This window comes from Psittacula echo, assembly GCF_963264785.1.
Source record: "Psittacula echo genome assembly, chromosome: 1".
In the NCBI taxonomy this organism is placed as follows: domain Eukaryota; kingdom Metazoa; phylum Chordata; class Aves; order Psittaciformes; family Psittacidae; genus Psittacula; species Psittacula echo.
In genome coordinates, this window is record NC_137735.1 from 92,660,550 (window position 1) to 92,684,983 (window position 24,434).

The window sequence follows — 24,434 nt, forward strand, 5'->3', positions numbered from 1 at the left end:
GGTGTCTGGAATCATCTCAAAACTGCACCGACACTCAATTCTTTACCATCACAATGATGTTGTTGCCCATAAAAAGAAAGATTTTAAACAGTAACGTTTTTCTAAAGAAGCAATAATAATTTTTGATCTAGAAAATATCCTATTGAGCATAACCCCCAAAATCTTGCAAATAAAATAAAGATCTAGCAAACTAAGGATGTGATAGTTTTAAAAGTAGACACAGAAAGAGGAAAATCCTGTTCAAACAGATAACACAGAATCTGAAATAAATGTGTTCTCTTGATCTATTGTGAGAAAAGCTAAAATTCTGAACAAATCATTTGGTTAAGATTTTTATTTCTCTTCGTCATCTAAAATTCTAACCTATGATGATTCCCACAGAACTTGCCTCTCTAATAAAGCATATCTTCTTACTTCTTTGTGTGTTTTTTCAAGTGATAAAACTTTTCATATTTGTGATATTTTATTTTAAAAAAATATCTATTATTCTACATAGCACTGAAGGAAAAGAGGCTGAACTATTATGGGTTCAAATCAATCTTACAAATTTTAACTAGTAGCCACACCTATTAGCACCAAAAGAAGTCAAGTCAGTGCTACAGGTGCTCATATCTCTGAAAAGCAGCCGAGAAAGCAGCCTCTTTGACAGCAGTTCTTTTTCTGCATAGGGGCATGGCTTAACCCATTGGCAGCTTCCAAGACTGAAAAAAAGTTTCGTGCTAATGAGTCTGCTTGTAGAATCAGGACCCTATTCTATAAAGAACACATAGCCATGTGTGCATATTTAGACTAAGGATTATTTATTATATTCTTTGTTATATATCTCAAGTAATATATAGCTAACCATTGGTGCCTGCCATCTTATGGGATGCACTTCTCTTTCTCACTGTTCCAATTTCATTGTTTTCAGATATAGTATCCTCACTGACATAAATTTAAACAAAAGCATTGCTTTCTCAAACAGCAGGGCAATGAGGCACAAACTTTTACCATACTTTAATATTAGTATCTTATGAAAAGAGCAATCATTCCAGAAACAGTTTTGCAAAGAAGGTCTTTGACAAGAACACTTGTGAATGGTGTAAAAGAAAAAATAAGAAAATAAGTAAAAGGAAGCATCTGTTGGGAATTCTTCCAGCTATGCTTAACACTTTTGGAAGATGACAGAGACATAATGCACGCAGGGCTAACACAGTAGCTTGTCACTTCCTATAAACATACAGAGGTGTTTTTTGGCCTAGATGGTATTTTCCAGAAAATACATAACATGGCTTGCTCTGCTTTCCCTCTATGTGTCTCAAAGTACATCACAAGATATTTCAGAACTATTATTTCTGTTTCACAGATAGGAAAATATGGATCTGATTGGAGAAATGGCTCAAGTGGCTCAAGGTAATACAGACGTAGAAATGATAAGAGCCAAGTTCCATGCAGTTGTAGTTAAGATTTGTAAGAGATCAAAGATGCATTTTTGTTTGTTTTAATGCTTTCACAGACTGGATGCCCTGAAATCCAAAACCACAGATTTGAAAGTTCAGTCTCAATGGCCTAAGCTGCCATCCCCTTTCAGAAAATCTAAAAACATATCCAATGACAAAATAACATGATCAAAATCAAAGTGGATGAAAATAAAGGATGGGAAAAAAAAAAAAAAACAAAACCAAAAAACCTTTATAAGCAGATATTGTTCAGAACCACAGAATCCATACGAGTTAAGGTAGATTCACTCCTATTTTGCTAAAAGCAGAGCCTCATTCTGCTATAGTCCAATATGTATTTTAAGATGAAAATAGGGGAAGGAAATACTATTTCATCAGTTGATCAGACAATGCTGTTTAATATGACAGTTGAAGAGACACTTGCTATATCCTAGGGCTACAGTATAGATTGAGGAATGAGCTTTAAATGACAGTGGTTAAGTCTTGATTAGAGAGAATAAGAATATAGCTTTTATTTGGGGCAACTTTGTCATTCTGTGAGTACTTTTTAGCAGGTCAGTAGTTAAATGAATTATTCAGTAGTTTCTTAATGACAGCACAGTTGACCAAAATCTAAAAATTATAATTAATTGAGGTAGTTTATGGGTTTGAGTTATTTTTTTCATTATCATTAAAAGTTTTGATCAAAATAAACCAATCATTGTTACTAATAGGCCAAACTAGAGGTGAGCAATGTATTTGTAACTTCTATTTGAAGAAAATAGAAATAAAGATATCAATAAGGGGGCTTAGCCTTTGAAATCGGAGAACATATTGGCTTCAGTCCACGAAACACTATATAAATTTTGAGATAAGCCTCTTCAGTGTAGTAAAACAGGGGAATGAAGAAAAATTAACCCAGAAGAAAGAGTTCTAGCAATGCAATAGGAGTCAGATTAATTGTAAATTAATGAAATTAAAAATGGACTAAGCAGATGTTCTTTTTGTTTGGAGAAGTCTTATGTCATCCCCAAATAGTGTTTGTTTATAAGTACAGACTTCAGAAAGTATTCCTTATTGTAACTCATGCAAAAACTCTTCAGGCCAAGACAAAATAAATAGGCATTTTTGCCATGAGCTCACACTGTTTGCTTTGTATGGAAATATGCAACTTGTTTGTGATAAAATTGACAATATTCAGTTTGTCCTATTTTACGGTTCTTTCTGAGTCAGCAAACAAACAAACAAACAGTCAAACATATGCATTAGCAATCGTGTCTAATTTACAGAAAAAGCACAATACCATTAAACTTATCTAGTAAACCCCAGAGATGACTCAGGAAAAAATGAATATGTCTCTACATTTCATCTAAACGAGGAGGTAATATTTTAAGAAATAAAAGGGAATATCTAAGGCCATGCATTTTTCTTCCTGTGACACAGACATTTAAGTGACTCGTGGAAATCATCACTCTTCATCTACCAGGAACCTATGCACATATATGCAAACCCCAGCCTACCACAATTCCCACTTGTTTTGCCTTTTTTCTGTCCATGTAAGCATAGAGCTTATGCTGTTATATTTCCTAGTTTTCTTTGTTAATTCTGGCTTTTTGCTTTTTTTAGGAGTGAGGAAGAAAGGAACTTTGGGGAACAAAGATGATCTATTCAGTTCTTAACATTGGGAAAGGAAGAGCAAGACTATGGATAGCTGACACTGGGAATTTCTAGTTTAATGGAAAATTCTGGTATTCTGATTATTCTGAATCAGAACAAACTATTTCAAAATTGTCCACAATACTGAAATTAAAAAACTAAAGAAATGCTTTCAAAAATGTTGAAACCATTGTGTTTGAGCTTTTTAGGTCTTTTTTAATACAATTTTTCATATTTTATATTTTAGTTTTAAAGTCATAATTACACATCATCTCATGCCACTTACTAATAATTAAGTCATCTGCATAATATAATTAAAATTGTAAGTATTTAAATAATGAAAAAATATATCCACTAGTTAATGCATAGTTTGTTTGGGTAGGAAAATATGATCATTATTTGGCTTTATATTATTTTTAGCAACATTTTTTTCTGAAACCTTCTAGAAGTGGAAAAAAGCATACTAATACAAGGATATTCAGGCTGGTGGCTACTTAAACTTATACCATAAATTAAAATTATATAATACTGCATTACATTCATCACAGCATGCTAACCACACACTTTCTCTGTATCTGAGTTGAAAGCAATAAGGTTCTTGCCTTCTTGTGAGCAAAGCTACTATTCCTACTCCACACAATGAAAGTACTGTGTACATTCAGTTTACAAGTCCATGGATTAATTCTGACCTGTTATTAACACTGATTGTTTCTAGCACTACTACCTATAAGCAGTAGTTCAGCACTGAAGTTCTCATGCATCCACTCATTTTTCTTGATCAGCAAATATGAAAGGTTTTGATTTCCTTGAACCTCATTTAATCAGGAAACTTGCACTTTCCCCTTTCTGCTGAAGTGAGAAACTGCTTTTCAGGGCTCTGTGTTCTCCTTGGTGTCTCTTCAATATTGGCAGTATAATGACAGCTCAAATTGCATGCCCCCACCCAACTCATCAAATTTTTTACTTGTTTCTCATGCTACTTAGGCCACCATAAGTAAAGATGTTTGGGTTTTTGTTTTGTATTTAAACAGTTCATTAACTCGAATTTCCTAAGTTTTAACTTGATGAAAGGAATTTTCCACCATATACTTGACTTATCACTAACTTCAGCACAACATTCCATATTAATAAAGTATGCCCTTTCACCCCTTTCTCCAAAGCTGTTTCCTAGAAAAGGAAGCCAAACTTCTCCAATAGTAAACACATAATATTTGACAAATAATTCACTAGAGACGGTAAGAGCTAAACAATCATTTGTGTGTTTCAGAAAATAATACTAACATTGTAAATAACATTTTGTCTTATCCAAAAGTAAGCAAGATGATTTATGAAGCAAATAAAAAGAGACAGCTCCAAACCAAAAGACCTTATGCTGGAGGCTAAGAAAAAGAGAATAAGGAAAAGACACACTCAGACCATGCCGAAATTCAGTGGACATTGTCGTGTTCTCGACTCTAAAAACTCTTCACAAATGGATCGCAAAAATAGTAAATGGCAGAAGACAGAGTGTCTCTATTTATGAAGAAGCCAAAGGTAATTCTCAGGCCAAAGGCTGCACATATAAGAATCCCAGATCAGCATGCCAAAAGAAGGCCTTATAGTGGGGTTCAGTTACCTGCAGGTGCTGAAGGGCATTTGAAATGCCCTAAAGTACGCAAGATATATGAGGTCAGCAGCTAAGACACGGAGACTTACAGGAAATAAGTATCACTCTGTAGTGGAAGCTGGAGGCATGCAGAATATCCTGCAGCACTAAAAGTGACACTGGTTGCCTAGATTTAGGCAAATTAATAATGTATTAAATGTCTTATATCATGACTGAGATCTCAAAAGGAAAAAAAATAATGACGCAAAATATACAGTTCCCATTTGCCCAATGAACTGAATTCAGTGACCAGGCAGTAAGCTAAAGGAAAACTGGCAAGACATCAAACGTTCAAAAGGCTCTTCTGCTTTTTGGTGGGTGGTGGAGAGGACAGGGTACACATTACTTATGCATTCAATATAACTCAATCATCTCTTCACACTGCATGGATCTTGCTGCATCTGTGTATGTCCTGTGCAGGGTGAATGTCCTTAAAAAAAACATAGTAAAAGAAAATCTAGCCTCTGCTGCTTTCGTATAATGAAGAACAGCTCTTTACCAGCCACGGTGATTATTGTCTTCTTCCACCCTTCCTGCCAACCTTGCTCTCAGGCCTATAACCCTCTCAGGTGATATATATTATAGTGGTTCTATCTTGGTTCCAGGAAATATATAATCCCAATGTAAGAAAAAAAAAACAAACAACAGGTACAGATAACAAATAACTGCATGTAGCTAAAGTGATCTAATACAGAAGAACGTAAGAGGATGGCATAACAGTTGTCAGCCACTGTGGCAACATTCCTACCTTTTAAGAAAGGGTTTAAGGAGAGATCATATATTAATTAGGATAATTGATTACTTGCAGTTTTGCTACTGTCTTCTATGAAGTGGAGTACTCCCCAGAAAAACTGATGTATGAGCTCTACATCATTATGGTGTTAGTGATCCCATAGGAGTATTACAGTGAAAAAGATGAGTATCAGAACACACAAATTCCTAAATATCTTAGTATCTATCTCACACATTTCATGTGTCTTTGTGGCTATCATATTACTGCAGGTCATACTTAAGAAGCCAAACAAAGATATATAGGCTGTTGCCTTTTAATGTTGAATTATTATACACATTCTAATTAAATATTTTTTTCTGACCCGGACATCTTTTGTGACTATTTTGATGGCTACCATACACTCTGTAGTTTACAGGTGCATTTTGTTCAAGAGAATGTATGTAATGGCATAAGCACTCAATCATAAAGTACTTATCATACAGTACTTTATTCTAAATGTTTTATAAAGTAAGAGCTATTACATTTAACAAAGGAGAAATGAACAAATCTCCATTATTTAACAGACTGCTATACTGACTAGAATATTATCACCAGAATAGAAGCTGTATTTTAGGAAAGTAGTGATTCTGAGGTCAATATGTCCTGAGGAACTCTAGAAAAAAGTGGAATTACTTGTTAGTGAGGAAAAGCACTGCACTAACAGTCTATAAATTACTACAAAAACCCTTTATTGAATCTCTTTTGTTTTCTTGCCTTTTCACAATACCCCTTTAAAACAAGAACGAAAAGAAGGAAGTGAAATGCATCAGAGACTTAGGCGTCAGAGACTTAGGCTGGTTGGGTGGAATGAGGATAGGTGTTCAGAATGGAAATAATCCATGGAAAGAAGAACGATTAGCAGTTGTGTAGAGACACGATGATTCTCTGGCTAGCTAGCCTGAACACTAAAGTTTGCATCTTCTACTGCGTGCTGCTCTCATGATCAAGACAGGCCTGGGGAAACCTGGGAGAAATCAAGCAGTGAGGAGTGAAATGAGGGTTTGAAGCTCAGGCAGAGGGGAAGCGATGAATGAGTGGATTCCTTCTGTTATTTAGGAAGAAAAAGTATGTGCACCCATCTGTAGTACTGTGAAAGTAAAAAATAAAGAATATCAGATCTTTGATAATTTGTCTTCCCACATTCTTCTATTAGGCTGGTGAAATAAAGGATACAGGTGCGACAAGATGCAGCAGGCTATGTCAAGCTATGTATAGAATGGTTCCACTATTCAATGACCTCTGAAATACAGAGGGAAGAATAAAACTGACCAGAATATTGAAATACAGTACCTACAGTGGAAAGGTGTATTAGAGTACTTGAAATATTGGTATTATCTGAACTAAACAAACCTGCCTCAAAGCCCCCGTGATTCTGCTATTATGCTACATTAGAAGAAATCCTTTCCAAAGATTAATCAGCTTATCTAGATGTACAGCATTTAAAACTACACCGAGCAGAGTATTAGCCATTCATAGAAGATACAAAAAATTAAATGTGTCCTTTCTGCCTGGCAAGCACCATATAGTTCAAGGTGGATCTGAAAACTGAGAAGGGACCTGGGCCAACATGATCTCAATTGTTATTTTCAATAATATAGTACAGCTAGCGCCTCAGCATGCAACGCTCATGTGGTAGGGGACAGGGACAAAATGCAATGTTCTGAAACAGCTCTCATGGAAAGCATGCGCTGTTTGTGACAGGTATTTGGTCTCTGGAGCTACAGTCTTGTTTATTCCTCTACTTTTAAATGCCATCTTCCAAAACCAAAGGATAACAAGTACAAATTATATCTATAAAACAGTATCACAACTTTATTCTTAATAGCCAACTATTGAAATGCAAGCATACATTATAAATAGAAAAACAGCTGGCTTGGAGCACATTGCAAGCCACTAACACAGTTGAGGGATTTGAATGACATCATAACCCGTGAGAGCATGTTGCTGGCCAGCTGGTGTTATTTATAATATACTCATAATTGAGGAAAAAATAAAAAGGCAAAAGTTAGGTATTGCAGAAGTAACAAAGTTGAATTCTCTCTTTCCCAGTGTAATTTAAATTGTTTTTAAGAGTAATTATGCAGATTACTACTAAAAAGGGAGAAAATCACTTTATAATTACAACAGCACATTTACCATCAAAGTTATGGAAGCCCCCCAAACTGGGCTACTTGTGGTGCTGTGTTCATAGCACTATAAATTCTAGGAAATAATACGTCTTCTGTGTGGCTGTTAAAAGATCGCAAAGCTATTTTTCCCTATTTACAAGTACTGCTCAACAATTCTGTTATTTTTAGCAAATTACAAACTGCTATTCTAGGGTTAATAGCACTGAGAGTTGGAGGTTTTAATTGTTACGCAGCATATAAACTTGCCAAGTTTAATAATGTAAAGATGTATAAAGAAAAAAGTATATAACCAACTGCCTTTCTATACTATATAAATAAAATACCTGTGCCTCTGTGCATAAAGAAAATGAGTACATGCATACAAAGGTATGCATATATAAAAACAATGCCCTTACATATATAAGCTTTTACTTATTTAAAATGCAGACACACACACACGTAAATACAAATGCAAACATAGCTATTTGATACTTCACCAGAATACATTTACTTATTTTTCATGGCAGCACAAGGTTTTTTTCTGTCTGCTAACCCCTCAGTCACTAATTCACATTCTTTTAAAGGGAAAAAAATATGCTTCTGTGCTCTAGTTTTAAAATGCAAAGGTATGATGTTATTTGTCACCATGCCCAAAAAAGTCCTTACTCGGTAACTTTGCCAGAAGAGGGAGAGAGAGAGAAGGCAAATGCTCCCCCAGCTGTTTCCTGTCTACAGTGTCTGTGTAATGTAGATAAATGTGAGGATTTTCTCTAAATCCCTCTTCTGTTTGCTAAATCTCACTGTCACTGCTAAAATCAGAGCAGATAGAGCCTGCGCAATGGAATAAAGTCCTCAATATTGAAATGTGACATTGCTCTCAACATCTCACATCTCTCTGGATTTCTTTTTTCTCATCATTACTGCTAACAAATTCATTTCCAGACTTTGCACTTTTAAGAAGCAATGGAAAAAATCAACAGTCTTTCAACACAATTAGTTAAGTGCTGCTTGTGTGATTTCATGAAGGTAAATCTTTATTACTATTTCAAATAATTTTTTAGTTTTATTTTACTGTGTATTGTCTGCTTCTGGTTTGAAGAGTATTGTGCACTTTTCAATAACATTATTTTAGAACTGAGAATTATTTATAAATTGCTGAACATGCAATTTTATGTGATATGGAAAATGGCTGTATGTAATAGTTGCAATTATATAGATAACTGTAAGGGTAAACTATTGCAGATACATGTCTTGATTTTCACTTCTATTGAGACAACTTTGCAATATTTCAGTTATGTCATTATTAAGAGGTCAATTACATCATTGTCTATACTGTTAATTAATGCTTCTGAAAACAAGAACTTTTAGCTATTTTCTGCAGGTGCAGGGTTTTATAGGAAAAAAGGTATTATTCACATGTTAAGTTTCTGCAGTTTTCTTATACATAATGATAGATAAAATGTTTAGGCTTTCACAGGGAAACTTTTAAGGGATGTTGTCACTGCAGCAATTTTCTGGCAGCACTGTAGGATTTACTTGCTTTTTGCTTTCATAAATAAAAAGTAAACGTGAAGTTCAGTTTGTTTTCTACATTAGAAACCAGCTGCGACTCTTGCTGACCTTGCATATTTGTATAGCTTAAGCAATTGTACATAAAGAAAATGGAAATTGTCCTACATGTTCATCTCCAAGTTTTCCCTTCTAGGGAGGGCTGTTTCAGAAAAGTTTGCATGTGAAGTTTCATGTTATGACCCTGTAACTTCTACACATTAATATAAGCTGTCTTTAAGTGAATTTGGCTTCAGTAGGTGCACTGACCTCTGTTTCTGTCAATTGGCCCTATTTCAACTTTCCATTATCAGCAAATTTATACCTTTCAAGAACTTTTTTCTTTAATATTTTTGCAAGGACACTTATGCAGCTGACAGAATTCTCCTGTTTTAATTGTTTAGGGCCTAATTATTTTTTTTTTTTTGAGTGTCTTATACTTAAAACACAGCTCATTCCTTAATGTGATTCAAAACACCAGGTCTGTAATTGCTATGGATGAAACCATTCTCTTAATGTATAAATGGGCACCCCTTCCAATATACTTGAAAGATGGGGGGTTTTTAAGTAGGTACTGTGCAAGGCACTAAGAGACATAAAAGTAATGTGCTAGCTCCTCAGCTGGTACATCCTGCCAAGCTTCCTTGGAATCAATAGAACATATTGATTTAGGTTAGGAAGTAGCCCAGATACTTTAATCAAAGTTAGCAGTATTTAGATCTTGATCCATTCTAAAGTATATCTGTGCTCTGTTTGTATAATAATTACTAGTGAATACTGTTATTATATACTAATTACACAGTTCTACTATGGTTTGGTTAACAGGTCTAACCTCTATACAGCAAAATGTGATTTTGAATATAACTCTTGATTTTTTATCTATAGCATATACTATCTATATAAATGTTCCCCCTTCAAGATATTTATAATTATTGTGGATGTTCTTATATGTTATTAAAATGACCAAGGACGTGAAGAATTCTTATGCACAACTTGTGCCAACTGATAGTTTATTAGCCAAAGAGGACTTATATAGGACAATTAAGAAATAAAAGAGATGTGGAGTATTCATATATGACATTCCTCTGTGGTGCCACTCTTCTGGACTATTAAAAGTGGAATGCAGCAAAAGCTGGTTATTTTACTGAAAAAAAGAGGAAATTCCAGCTGTTAAAATATGGTCAGTCATTCTATGCAACTGAAAGAAGTGCTTAACTAGGCTCATCCTGAACCTGTATTCAATTTCCAAATGTAATTAGATGCTTCTATAAACCCCACCCACATGCCAAAGCATTTTCTTTTAAGCTCTCAACTTTCTAGTCAAATCTGGGACATTGCAAGCACCCTGCCTGTTTGTAAAGAACCTGAAGCAAAATTGGATTACAACTTTGTATTTTCTTAAGAATATTCCCCTCAGACAAAAATGGGGACTTTGATTTTATCACAAACATATTGAATCGACTAATGTTATGTTTAATTAAAATGATGAAGTAAAGTTAAAGTTTTAAACTATGTTCTGGATTTAGCTTTGATGAAACAGCACTCAATTTAACAAATAATTGATTGAACCCTAGAAACATGGGAGTCTGTTTTCTTTTCCCCAAAGTTTTTACTTGCTTGAAAGTTCTTGACTGTTGTTAAATTTGGAGATAAAGTTAGAAATTCTCTGTGGTTTATACTGTGCAGCCTTCTTGGCTTCCACTAAAGGAAAAACAGTAGATAATATGTTTTGTTGTAGTTCAGTGCTGATATTTATCTGAAAATGCAAGCCAGCTGAAAAGTCTTGAAAAATACAAAATTTTTAAACATCTAAGATTTATGTTTATTTCTGGCCCAAATGTTATACAAGAACAAAGTGTTAAATACATAATGTTCTTGTATTTGTAATGTCTTCCAGCCTTCTGAGGCGTGTGCTGAACAGCCTTCTGCTCTACCTCCTCAGAACTGGGAACCATCTTAAAGTGCAGGTGCATTACATTTATCTTAGAAATTCAAAAATATGGCAAGGGTAAAAAGACATTGATGTTGTTAAGATATGGAATCATTACACAAAATAATGCCTTGAGTCATTGTCATTCATTTATAATCTGATCTTGCTCCATCTGCCATTGAAGTCATGTCCATGCATTAAACCTTGTTGGTTTGTGCCTGGTAAAGTTGGCTAAAGACTCTTGTGAATGGGAAAATAATTATACTTTCTTTTTATGCTATATCATGGGATTTAGATTTGTTCATTATTTTCACAGTGGAAATATCAGGAAAAAAAGTGGGATAAATTCTGACTTATTTATAGATTTGTCTCTCATTCAGCTTTGACTTAGGTTGAAATAGGGGACTCATCCAGCAAAGTACTAAGATCCTTTGCCAAGAAAATAAGAATTCTTAAAAATTGTTAACTAGAGAAGGCTCAACACCCCACTTGATCAGAGCCCAGATGAGCATACTACAGATTATTTCATTGGTTTTTCAAAAGTTCAGTGAAAAAAAATAATGTTAAATGGTCCCTTAAACCCTAAATGAAACTTTAGGGAAGATTAATCATTTTACTCCAATTACTTTACACTAGTCTGCTAATACAAAGCACTTTTAAGCCAAGGTTAACTGTGTGTGCAAGAAAGATTTGTGACTTCTTACCCGACTGCACTACTAGTGTTAACCTTAAAAGAAAATAAAACTTACATCTTTCAAAACTAGCATTTTTGGCAAGTCATCTAAATCAGTTTAGAACATGCATTAAGCACATTCTCCACTGTGCTGCTACTAAATATAATTAGCTTTTCCTGGTCTTTAAAAAAAAAAATGTTCTCTTTGACATGTTAGGTATGACCTTTGGTGGATATAAATTGATATAAAAGGAACAGCGCAAATTTACACTCATTGAGGACTGGCCTTTCTTCAATCAAAAGTCCAGGAAAAAGACAGTTTTTAACCAAATGTAAATAAGGAAAGAATTATCACGTCTGTGTATACCTCATACCCAAATCTAAGAGGATATAATGGAGGTCAGTGAAAGTATAGCTGCTTCCATCATGTAAAAATACAAACATTCCAACTAGTGCTTCTCTTAATTTCCTGAATGCTTCCAAATGTTAACTTGCTAGTAATAGAGGACTGTGAGAATTGTGGAATGTGGTCCCCTACTATGGAAGATCCCACATCAACTCTTCCGTAACTTTGGCAGAGTCTACCTTGAAACTTGTGCTTTTTCTCAATATTTCCATTTTTAAGGTGGCTGAAGACCCATGGAGAACTAATTATGAACCCTTTTCCTACTGGGCCAAATTTTCTTCCACCCTGTTTATAACCATTAATTCTTGTGCCAGTGCTCGCTCTTTAGTTTAAATAGCCTCTCTCTGTCATATGCTACCTCCATCTTCCATAGTACATTGGCAAGCAACTGTCATATTCTCTCTTAGCCTATCTGGCCTGAGACAAAATAATTCAATGTTGTTTAGTCTTCCTTACTCGTAATTCTAGGCTTCCCTTTGCCCGTCTATTGCACTCTTCCATCCCCTCCTTTTGCAGGAACAACCATAAATCATAGTTATTACAAGGTTCTCTGTGTATGAATGTGAACCAAGAATATTCACCAGAGGAAATAATCTGCTTACAAACTACACGAACTAGAATATGTGGACAGTTGCAAAATTATGGTGAGGCATTTCCTGATACTGTGTTTATTGTCTAACAAATTACAGTACATATGCATTCTGAACTCACAAGGCTGCAGCAAGCATTCTCTTTAAGGCTCTGTTGGGAAATTCTGACACTGCTTTTGCTTCCTTGGCAGGTGAAGATGCACACTGTGTCCTACATCCATTTCTTCTACCTTGGCCTGTGTTTGCTTACCTTAACCAGTTCTGCTGCTGCTGGCCCAGAAACACTCTGTGGTGCTGAGCTAGTTGATGCTCTTCAGTTTGTGTGTGGAGACAGAGGGTTTTACTTCAGTAAGTCAACCCTTTCTTTCATTCAACTGCTAGCTTTGCCATGTAACACATTGAAGTTTGCAACTGCTCTACAAGCTTAGAAATGATCAGACCAAGCTCCAAGTTTGACTAGTATCATCTGTCTTGGAGATGCCAAAATCTTCAGTGACTGGTTAAATCCAGGTGAAGGGAAACTTATGCATGGTGAGACAATAAAAACTAACACCAGCATAGTCAATAGATAAAATTAAGTCTTCAACAGTGTGGATATATTAGTACTCAAATTACTTTGTGGAGGAAGACCTTCACTTTGAAACTGAACAGCACAATAATTTTCCTTTGCTGTGTTTTAGATTGTGCAAAGCTGGAGTATTTTGAAAGATAACTCTTTTATCTTAGCATCTTGCAAGTGCTGTCAAGATTGAGAAATACACACCTTTTAAATAACAGAAATCTATTTCTAATTTTCAGCTATTTCCCACTCAAATAACATTAAATTAATGAAATTTTAGCTAGGAATGTATTAATTCTGAATTCATTCCTTAATATGTTTATTCAAAACATGCAAAAATTTGTGCTTTTAGAGCGTCTGAAGCTAGTGTTTACTCCTAATTATATTATGTGCTTGTATGAAGTTCTTGTCTGAAGTTACTTCTCCTTCTGGGCCTCAGTTACTGTTCTAAACAAGAATATAACTAAAAAACGGAAATATGGGGTGGTTAGGCTATAAAGACAAGAAATTGACTGAAGGTTTTTTGTTTGGTGGTTTGTTTTTTCTTTTTTGTGGGGGGTTGTTTATTTCTATATTCTTTCTGAGGTCTGGCTATTTCATTTTCTTTTTTTTTTTTTTTTTATGTAATCCTCATTTTGTCCTAATACTTCCTGCCTTCTAAGGTATCATGTTTGTTTTTCTGATCTTACCCACCCCATTCTTATTAATTTCTATTAATAGGATATTTGCTTTTGATATTTTTCTCCTTGCTTGAGATAAAATATAAATCCAGCTTCTTGCACCTTTAATTTACAGAAAATGCTTATTTTTCTCAACAGACAAGCTGCAGACATTTCCACTGTCTTCTTGGCACTTTCTATTAAGGTTTACCTATGAAACTGGCAGCCTACTTTTTATACATGCAAAGTGATTCACTGAAGAGCTCTTCTGTATTTAACAATTTAGCTATCATTCATGAGCATCTAGTTTAGGTTGTGTTTAACTTAGCATTCTGGTGCTAAACATAACATTAAAAATAGTGAAATCTCTCATAAAGGAATTTATCTTTTTCTACCAACTCTTTATGTGTTCATTTAAACACCCAAATCCCTTACATTTATCAGTAGCTGAGTTACACTTAAGGGCTATTTGAGTCATGCAAACACTTTCTCTGTGTGGCTGGAAGAAATGTGAAGGAAGACTTTCATCTCCCCCTCCTGTTTCGGCACCAGGAAACAATGAGACAATACACTTTACCCTTAGAACAGCACAACAATTGGTTTTTACTGTGCATGTATCCAAAGGCATTTTCCCAGTCATGCCTCTCCTGGCAAAATGTTTGCTGCTTGTTCAGAAAACTATCACGCTTGCTTACAAGAGAGGTTTTTACTGCCAAGCAGTCAGACTTACTGTTACGTGTACTCTTTGTGTTCGTCAAGGTAAGAGGACATGAGAAATGCTAATAATCAGCAACAACTCCTTTTTCAATCTATCTCAGTTATTCTAAGTTTGCGTGATCTGTTTCAAATCTCTGTATTCCCTAAGCCAAATCACCCTTACTTTAAAATACCAGGATGGGTTTCTGAAGTTTTGAAAATCTTTACCCTTGAAATCTTGAATTTTATCTGCTGTTAGCAAAGAATTCTTCTCTAGTTTACTTTGTTGTTTTCTTACATTCAGAGTCTTCACATGAAATAATGTAACTGTTGACACCATAAAGGTCTACCTTGTTTTGTATGGAAGACTGTGGAAGGTTTTATTAATGAATGATCACCCTATGTTGGGAAAGTCTTGCACTGTTGCTTACTTGACTGTAATCAACAGATTACAACTGAAATATTCAACAGCAATTTTATGAAGTTGATATGTGGCCCTTGGATGTTAAGAAATGTGTGTCCTCTACACGACTATTTCTGATTCATGAGGCAGCAATTTAATCTTCTTAGCCTTCTCCCTCTTATTTGATAGTGTTAATTTAAAATACTGAACTGTAGAAAAGTAAGTCCACTAACATTGGTAAAACAACTTGAAATCCTCATATTAAATGCGTTACAGAATGTAGCATATTATTGGAAGTTAAAAATGTTGCTATTTTCTTGGGACTTTAAGAATCCCACATAATTTGCAGAAGTAAAAAACCACTGAAATTTTTTCTTTCATTGTGAAAAGGATGTCAGTTTAAATTGTATCTTAAGCTTTGCATTCTCATAGTCTGGTTCCTTTATATGAAGTGCAATGAATAGTAACGCTTGCCTTTAACTTGCACAGGAAATAGCTTTGAGGGAAGGTTTTTCTTCCATCAGTCTGTATTTCACTAGAGACTACAAATATAAAGAATACCTTTCGGCTGAGGTGGAAATCCTGGTTCAGATTCAAGGTCAAAGCTTCTGACTATTCCATGGGAGTTGTGGGTGGAAATGAATATAGAAATAATTGAGTTACTTTCTGTTGAAACTCTGTACTCCACAACCACAAGGCTATATCTATGGCTAGGACTGGAAGAAAAAAATTTCCTTTCTATAGTCTACTCTGACCAAGTTCCTAGGTATAAAAGGATATTCTTTACAGCTTCTGAAGAGATGTCCCAGCTGCTTACCACACAGAAATAAAAGTATTGACTTCAAGAGGAAGTCAAATGTGGTTTCTACCGCTCACTTTCTTCATGAGGTAGACTGGCAAGGAGCATTTCTCCAAGTTTTTTAGGGGAGAACATTGTAGAAATCCCAAAATGGAGCATCTGCTTTTTCCTTTAGTCACATGTAACTGCAGCCAACACTGGCTACTTGTTGGACAGCTTTTTCTCCCACATGATTCACCATTGAGGAGCAGGGTGTTGCCATCTTTTATGAAGTAACACCTCTCTAGCAGAATTTGTGCCACTCAAGTTCCTGTGTGTTAGCTTCTGTTAGGAGAAGCCAACAGAGAGCGTGGCCAGAGCTACATAAGTGGCTACACACAACTCTTCTCAATTAATGCTTCTCTGGTCTCAAAACCTCTGGATTCAACAGTCATGGAGCAAAGTGAGATGTCTGCTATGTTCATTTGAATTTGAATGCCTAGAAAGCTCTACCATGCTACTGCTATTGCAAAACAATGCTGAGGGCAGAGAATATTAGAAAAACTGAAAGTGCAAGTTACAGGAAACTTACAGAAGCAATAGCCCAGGAGGGAGAAGATTTTCTTTGAAATAGTCTTGTCTTATTATAGGAATTTTGGTTTGTAGATTACTCAAAAACCCAACAAAAATAAACCAAAACAAACAGACACCACCACCACCCCCCCCCCAAAAAAAAAAAAAAAGCCAAATACAAACATCATCAGAAAATATATAATCATCAGAAAATTAGGATAAGACAGTGAACATAATTTTTGGTATTCAGAACTGTCATCAGATCTCATTGCTTTGTAGAACTAAGGTATATATGGAGGATTTTGTGCCTTTCAAAGCAGGAAATAAATGGCATAGTGCTAGGCAGTTACTGCTTGTTTCTTCCATTTCCCTTTAATAGCTTCTTGTTTACTTCAGGAAGTCTGCTTTTAAGATGCTATTAAAGTTTCTAGGCCTGTCAAACCTATCAACATAATTACAAGAGATGGCATGACACTCAGTTCTTTAACTACTCCATACCTGTAGGAGCTGTGAGTCATTAGCTCTCTGTGTCCCTGATTGAAAGGATTGTTAGCATTATAAGCCCAGGAGAGGCAAGCTGAAAAACTGCCATGGACACACACAGCCTGTGGTGTCAGTGACAATCTTACAAATCTCTGCAAACTAATGCTGGTCACCTTGGCTATGTTCACACAGCCAGATCTGACAGTGTTTTTAAGTTCCTTGGCCTGGCTACATGCCTCATTCATGTTCAAATCCTGTATCCATTGAAGATTTGAGTGTATTCCTTTACCTCCAGATTCTTTACTTCTTTCAAGAAAGCTAACCTAGAAATGAGCTAAAATGTGCTTTAGCCAAGTCTGCAGGGTCAGTGCTCCAGGAACCTGAACCATAGGCACAGTTACTGATATACCTCTGTAAGGAATAGGACAGCTCTGGCTTCTGGAATGGTATCACTGTATAGATAAATAAATGATACTTAAGTTTGGTGTGTGCTTTTTTGCCACTGGTGGTAATCATTGAGGGAATTCTTAAAATAAGCCAGTCTTTCAAAGAATTTTATCTTTTTTTACCTCATTAAGTAAGGCTAGGGAATGTTCATAAAGACTAACCTTAGTTTAGTGAGTTTAATCTTCTTAAGTTAGCTCTGTAATAACAGAGGGAGATATTCTGCCTTCTTTCTCTATGGGTCACACTGAGTCTGGGAGGATTTAGCCTCTAAAACACACTAAATTTAGACTCTGCAAACAGGACTCCTGTATAGCTAGTTCTCAGGTCACCAAGGATTTAATAATTTTTTGACCTTTTCATTAAGAATGACTGTAGTAGTAATGGTAATTTTAATGAGGTGATTGGAAGTAAATCATTGATCAAAATTTCAGCAAGAAACATCTCTGCAAAAAGTGGCTACTCCAAAACCAAACAAGTACAGTTTCTCCGTAAGTTTAATTTAAATGTGTCCCTATTAGCTGTTAGATGTTAGAGATGCAAATGCTCTTTAATGGTGTTCGCCTTTATTTATGCACTAGACCAAATTTCAAATTTGGTCTCAAATAGCAGAATGCTGTTATTTGACATTCGATTCCCTAACAGCTATATGTGTATTTAATACATTGTTTAGTCTCATGTTGGATAAAGTCACTCAGAGAAGCACTTGGCAAGATCAGCATTAATTCTTGGCATAGCTGCCCCTCTTACTTTTCCACTGAATCTTAAATACCAAGAAAAACCCTGACTTCAATTCTGGCATAGGCTTTATGCAACTGGCCAAAACCTTTGCATATGGACCTCTTCATTTGTTCTGGTATTAATAATGCATTTGATCAACAGCAGCAAGAGTTGTAAAGCAAATTACTCAGTTTAGCAGAACCCACAGTCTCTTAATTAAAAACTTTTGCCTTAACTACTTGAGCATCTAGGGCAATCTATACAAAACATTCATTCAAAGAAGCCATTTCTCTAGAGATTATTCAGCACTTTAGCTCTTATGCATGTTTCAAACCCTCTCACGTCACTGAAAATCAGAGACTTAAAGCCATTTCCATTTCAGAACTCGGCTAAAATAAAAAAAAGGAATAGATCTGCACTTGTTTATTAAACCATACCCAAATGTCAATATTTCCCTATGATACAAGCTTACTTGTTAAAAAATACGACAATGGATGAAAGGGGTAACCAACAGTTAAGTAATTTCTCAGTCTAGAAATCAAGACAAAAGAAATACCACAAATGTATACTTATTGAAGAATTTATGCTAAATTTATCTCTGGTAATAACCACAGGAACTTCCATGTCAGAACGAAGAAAAAGCCATTTCTTCATACTTTCTTTGTGGTACATTTAATGCAAAATCACTACGCAAGATATAGCCAAGTACTGGGTCTAATAGTTCAGTAATGACAGGCATATTTCATGTTTGCATCAGTGAATGAAGTTGTGAGAACAAGAATTTTAACAAACCCATAGCCTTTGGAGAGGCATACTGTATACTGACCAGATAGTTCACATTATAGAAAAATTTGTATTGTCACTGTAAATAAAAGTTTAAAAATTGAATCCTGTTAAATACTAAATGCCTATTTCAACCAAAAGGCTGTACCTTAGGCACTGTTTAACACATAACTTTCAGAATAATGGGATAAATTGCTTTTCTTATTTTATTAAAGCAAAAAAAGTCAAAGTTTTTTTCAGACTTCTTTAAGTATTAGACAAATTACATAGGTGTGCTTCTCTTGTTAGTTTTATCTAGGAAACTTTTAGGTTAAATTCCTGATTGCCTTTCCAATGCCAATTCCTCATAAATTGGTTTGAAAAGCAAGTCTGAAATACTTGCTGTATTTTCTGTTTGAATCTTATGTGCAGTCAAGTTTAATGTTTTCAGTGTTCTTAATCTTACAAGGAAGACTGGAAGCTGTTTACTTATCTAATGTTAAACTGTTTGCTAGCAAAAACTGGAATAGCTTCCATTTATCAAAGAAACAATTTAGGGCTCATGGTTTGTTTGGGTTTTTGGGGTTTTTTCCTGAGTCTACAGCATATTCATGTATTTCTCCTCTCACTTTAAAAATTCAACTGTGATCGCAGTTTTCCCATCTACGTAATATGACTGTTCTAGAGTAAGAGAATGTCTTCAGACGTCAAACCCTTCTGCTTCCCTATGTGTTCATAACAGAGTGGAAGAAGGAATAGAGTGTCTTGTTGAAACACTTCCATTAGGAAATTATGGCTTACACCCAAACCTGAAATTTTATGATTATCTTTGATACAGAACTATTTGTTTATAGTGTTTTTGTCTTTGTGTGTTGGACAGAAATTTCCACAAGGCTGAGTATGCAGAAAAAGGAAGGTGTTGGCTCAGGCCAGCTCAGTGAACAAACTGTTTTCTTTCTGAAAATAAATATTCTAGCAATACTTATTAAGTATTTCTATCTCCAAACAAGAAAGCACTTAGGTAACACCCCCAGCTCCTATAAACAGTAACTTCTAAGGAAAGTAAACACTACTGAAAATTGTTCTGACTTCAAAGGAATATTAATTAACAACCGTGTCCTACTAAGGCAACGGATAAAAGCTTAAATTATGCACAAACACCCTGCATTTCACAAGTTCTAAAGAATATTTGTAAATGTATTGCTTATGCAAAGCTAGAGAAATTGTAAGTGTTGTGGAGAAAGTGGTACAGAAGATGTTATGATTGAGGATTTGAAAAGATCAGTACATTCCTAATTAGTACAACACAGCCATCAAAACTATGTATAACAAATTCAATTTACAATAGAAGGATTTGTTGAATTTATAGTGCAAGAAGGTGGCTAATCTATTCTCCCAAGTAACAAGTGATAGGACAAGAAGTAACAGCCTCAAGCTGCGCCAGGGAAGGTTTAGGATATTAGGAAAAATTTTTTCACCAAGAGGGTGATCAGGCATTGGAACAGGCTGCCCAGGGAAGCGGTAGAATCACTGTTCCTGGAAGTACTCAAAAACCATGTAGACAAGGCCCTTAATGACATGGTTTAGTGGTGGGCTTGGCAGTGCTGGGGGAACGGTTGAGCTTGATGATCTTAAAGGTCTTTTCCAACCTAGCTGATTCAGTGATTCTGTAATTTTATTTTTTTTTTCAGACTTATATTAAAAATACTGAATTTTTCTTTTAGTTCAGCCCCACCAAAATGGCTGGATAAGAGCTTCTACTGTTATACTGAAATTTTTACAACTTCTTTTTGTAAGTCTTAATTGGTTACTTTAGGTTACATGGAAGCTAGTAAGGACATCTATTTTAGGTTAACACAGCAGGTTTAAACTGAATAAATTCCCTACCTTGAAGCTTCTGTAGACAAGTAAGATGTAATAATTTGTTTCTACATCCCCTGAATTCCTGAATTACTAGTCAACAGGTCTTCCATGAAAAAACTTAGTTTTTCCTACGTATTTCAAGTTTTATGTTTCTTTCCATTAAAGTTTCCAGCCTTTCACAGACATATTTAGTTTGGCAGGAAGAATCTGGTGACTCATAGACTGAAGAGATTTGAGAGCAAGCTACTGAAAATGTATCTAATTTCTTCTTGTGTAATTTGGGAGCAAGCTACTGATAGTATGTCTAATTTTCCTAGTTTAATCAGATGTATTATTGGCAAATACATGTCTTGAATAAAAGCCATGTTTATTCCTGAAATATATAGCTAAGATTAAATGCAAAACCATATATATTTGCTTTTAGAATGCTTCTGTTTTTCTAATTGTTTCTGGCATTTTACTCTAAAACAGTGGGCATTGAATAAAAACAGAGGTATTACTGTAATAATTTGCATTATAACCCTACTTATATTTCGCAATTCAGTAATATCAAACTATTCCTCACTGATGGTTTTTGGGTTTTTTTCAAGGGAGGATAGAGGTATAGAGGTGTGAAAAGAATAGGTGATGTTGTTATCCTTTCACAAGTCATATAGAGAAGGATATATGTATTTAAAAGCTCTCATTTATGTTTTATATTGTTAACTGTAAGGTTCCTTTCACCTCTTTTCAGACAGAAGTCTTCTAAATTCAGTTTTTTCTAAACAGACAGTCTGTGACAAACATCATTTTCATTTACCCACATATGATGTAATATACACAAGGAGATTCTGGTTCAGAGTAATTCCTTTTACTTTGGTGCATTTAAATGAGGTATCTGAGGATATAGGAGCCTACGCAAGCTTACTACTGTGAGTGAGAGGAGTAAGAAACTTTCACAGCTCTCATTAAGTACTAAATAACTAGTAGGATATTCTTCTCCACTAAACTAAGCAAGGAAGCTATGGTAATTGTACCCGCAAGTTAGTTAAGTCAATTGAGTAAAGGACACTTCATTAAGAGCCTAAATTTTGACGGGATGAATCTATTTAAAACCATACAGTGAACTTCAGTGTGGAAATAAGCATGTACTCATGCAGAGTATATTTCAGATCAAAGCAAATCCAAGCTTCTTTTAGCTCCCATGGTATGATGCAGTTAAGCAAAGACATAGAGCATCCCTTATGTAGTAAAACCAGTTAGAGCTGCTCCTTTGGCCTTTACGAACTCCCAGGCCTTAGTCCAACCAAGCGTGAATCCTGTTGGAGAAAGCACTAAGTAAAAGTAGGAGGAAACATTTCTCTATCTTTTCTTTTTTAGATACAATAGATAGAATATACTCTTACATGCCATAATAAGTAACACTCCTTCAAGTTTTATTACTGCCTAATTAGACAGGGTACGCTTATCCACGAGCAAATAATGAAGGATTTTTTCACACTGCTGTTCACATGGATTCATTTCTATTCCTATGGATATATGTGGTCCACCAGTGATCTTTTTAAGAAATTGAAACAACAATAATATTTAAAACCTAGAGTGACCTCTAAATATCATATGCCATTAAAGAAGCATTTTCTCTGTTAGAGTACTGTGCATGAAACACCATCATGGAGAAAGAACATGGAATGATGCTCAAGTACAGTTAAAGACTCACTGATATAAATGGCATTTCTAAACCAGCTATGGAGGGTAGGAACTGTACTTTTGGTTAGTCAGATCTTGATAAAACTTTTTAAGTATTGCTTTGAAGCAGAGTACAGCACTAAAACCCAGAAAGAATTATTTTTATTCTCTATGAAAAAACACATATTCACTTTAGTTTATTTCAGGCTACTCTTAATATTGTGCATTGTACCATTCCCAGTTGCTCTGGCTTGAGGATAATAGAACAGAAATGAAGGTAATGTTGCCACAACATTCTCTCAATTCACAGTTATGTATTGACTTCTGCATTTAGAAGTCATGAAGGGTGATCCTGTATGAGATACATGATTAATTTTCATGCACTTGTAGAGTTCCACCTCTATTTCAGGAATTAGATACAGTGGATAAAATATAACTATCCCAAGATACAATATTTTTAAAGAAGTGGAATATGCAAGATAATACAGCCATTCAAAAAAATAAGAAGATATTTTTTGTAGAATTTAACACTTAGCTTTCTTTCTGCAAACATTGGAATGAAATTCTGCAACTGTATCTCTAATAGTGTTAAATCAACTACCACAATTTTTGCTACATAGTCATCTTACATTAATTTTTGAAAGCAGTAGGATTTGGTGCAATAAAAGGCAATAATTTCCTGTTATCACTAAGATGAAGACTAACAAAATGAGCAGAATTCATGAGCGGTGATATTTTTATTGTCCACTGCTCTTTTCAAATAGAAATTTATACTCTGATATGAAACAAGTGAAACTCAGATCTGTGAAAAAGAGCAAATTTTTTTAATAAATCAGGCTTGAACCCTCCATCACAAATCAAATAACCTGCAACAGATTTTGAATGCAAAACAATTATCTTCGAATTATGAAATAGGGGGGAGTGCTTTTCACAGTATCACAGTATCACAGTATGTTAGAGATTGGAAGGGACCTCAAAAGATCATCTAGTCCAATCCCCCTGCCGGAGCAGGAACACCTAGATAAGGTTATACAGGAATGTGTCCAGGCGGGTTTTGAATGTCTCCAGAGAAGGAGACTCCACAACCTCCCTGGGCAGCCTGTTCCAGTGTTCTGTCACCCTCACTGAGAAGAAGTTTCTTCTCAAGTTTAAGTGGAACCTCTTGTGTTCCAGTTTATACCCATTACCCCTTGTCCTATCATTGTTTGCCACTGAGAAGAGCCTGGCTCCATCCTCGTGACACTCCCCCTTTATATATTTATATACACTAATAAGGTCCCCCCGCAGTCTCCTCTTCTCCAAACTATAGAGACCCAGCTCCCTCAGCCTTTCCTCATAAGGGAGATGCTCCACTCCCTTAATCATCTTAGTTGCCCTGCGCTGGACTCTCTCCAGCAGGTCCCTGTCCTTCTTGAACTGAGGGGCCCAGAACTGGACACAATATTCCAGGTGCGGTCTCACCAGGGCAGAGTAGAGGGGAAGGAGGACCTCTCTCGACCTACTGACCACCCCCCTTCTAATACACCCTAGGATGCCATTGGCCTTCTTGGCCACAAGGGCACAGTGTTGGCTCATGGTCATCCTGCCATCCACTAGGACTCCCAGGTCCCACTCCCCTACACTGCTCTCTAACAGGTCGTTCCCCAACCTATACTGGAACCTGGGGTTGTTCCTGCCCAGATGCAGGACTCTACACTTTCCCTTGTTATATTTCATCAAGTTACTCCCTGCCCAACTCTCCAGCCTGTCCAGGTCCCGCTGGATGGCAGCACAGCCTTCTGGCGTGTCAACCACTCCTCCCAGCTTAGTGTCATCAGCAAACTTGCTGACAGTACACTCAATTCCCTCATCTAAATCATTGATGAATATATTAAATAATACTGGTCCCAATACTGACCCTTGAGGCACTCCACTAGATACAGGCCTCCAACTAGACTCCACCCCATAGACTACAACTCTCTGGCTTCTGTCCTTCAGCCAGTTTGCAGTCCACCTCACTACCTGATCATCCAGGCCACACTTCCTCAATTTAGCTATGAGGATGCTGTGGGAGACTGTGTCAAATGCTTTGCTGAAGTCAAGG

At 35.7% G+C, this 24,434-nt stretch overlaps 1 protein-coding gene across 1 annotated transcript in view; it reads left to right on the plus strand.

Moving 5' to 3' along the window:
• Positions 1-8,562: 8,562 nt before the first annotated feature.
• IGF1 (insulin like growth factor 1) overlaps positions 8,563-24,434 on the plus strand; it is a gene marked incomplete at both ends in the record, with an annotated part of 48,011 nt that continues 32,139 nt past the window's right edge. The window contains 2 exons of the mRNA XM_080634536.1: positions 8,563-8,625; positions 12,938-13,094. Coding sequence (XP_080490662.1) covers positions 8,563-8,625; positions 12,938-13,094 — 220 coding nt within the window. The remainder of the gene's footprint in view (positions 8,626-12,937; positions 13,095-24,434) is intronic.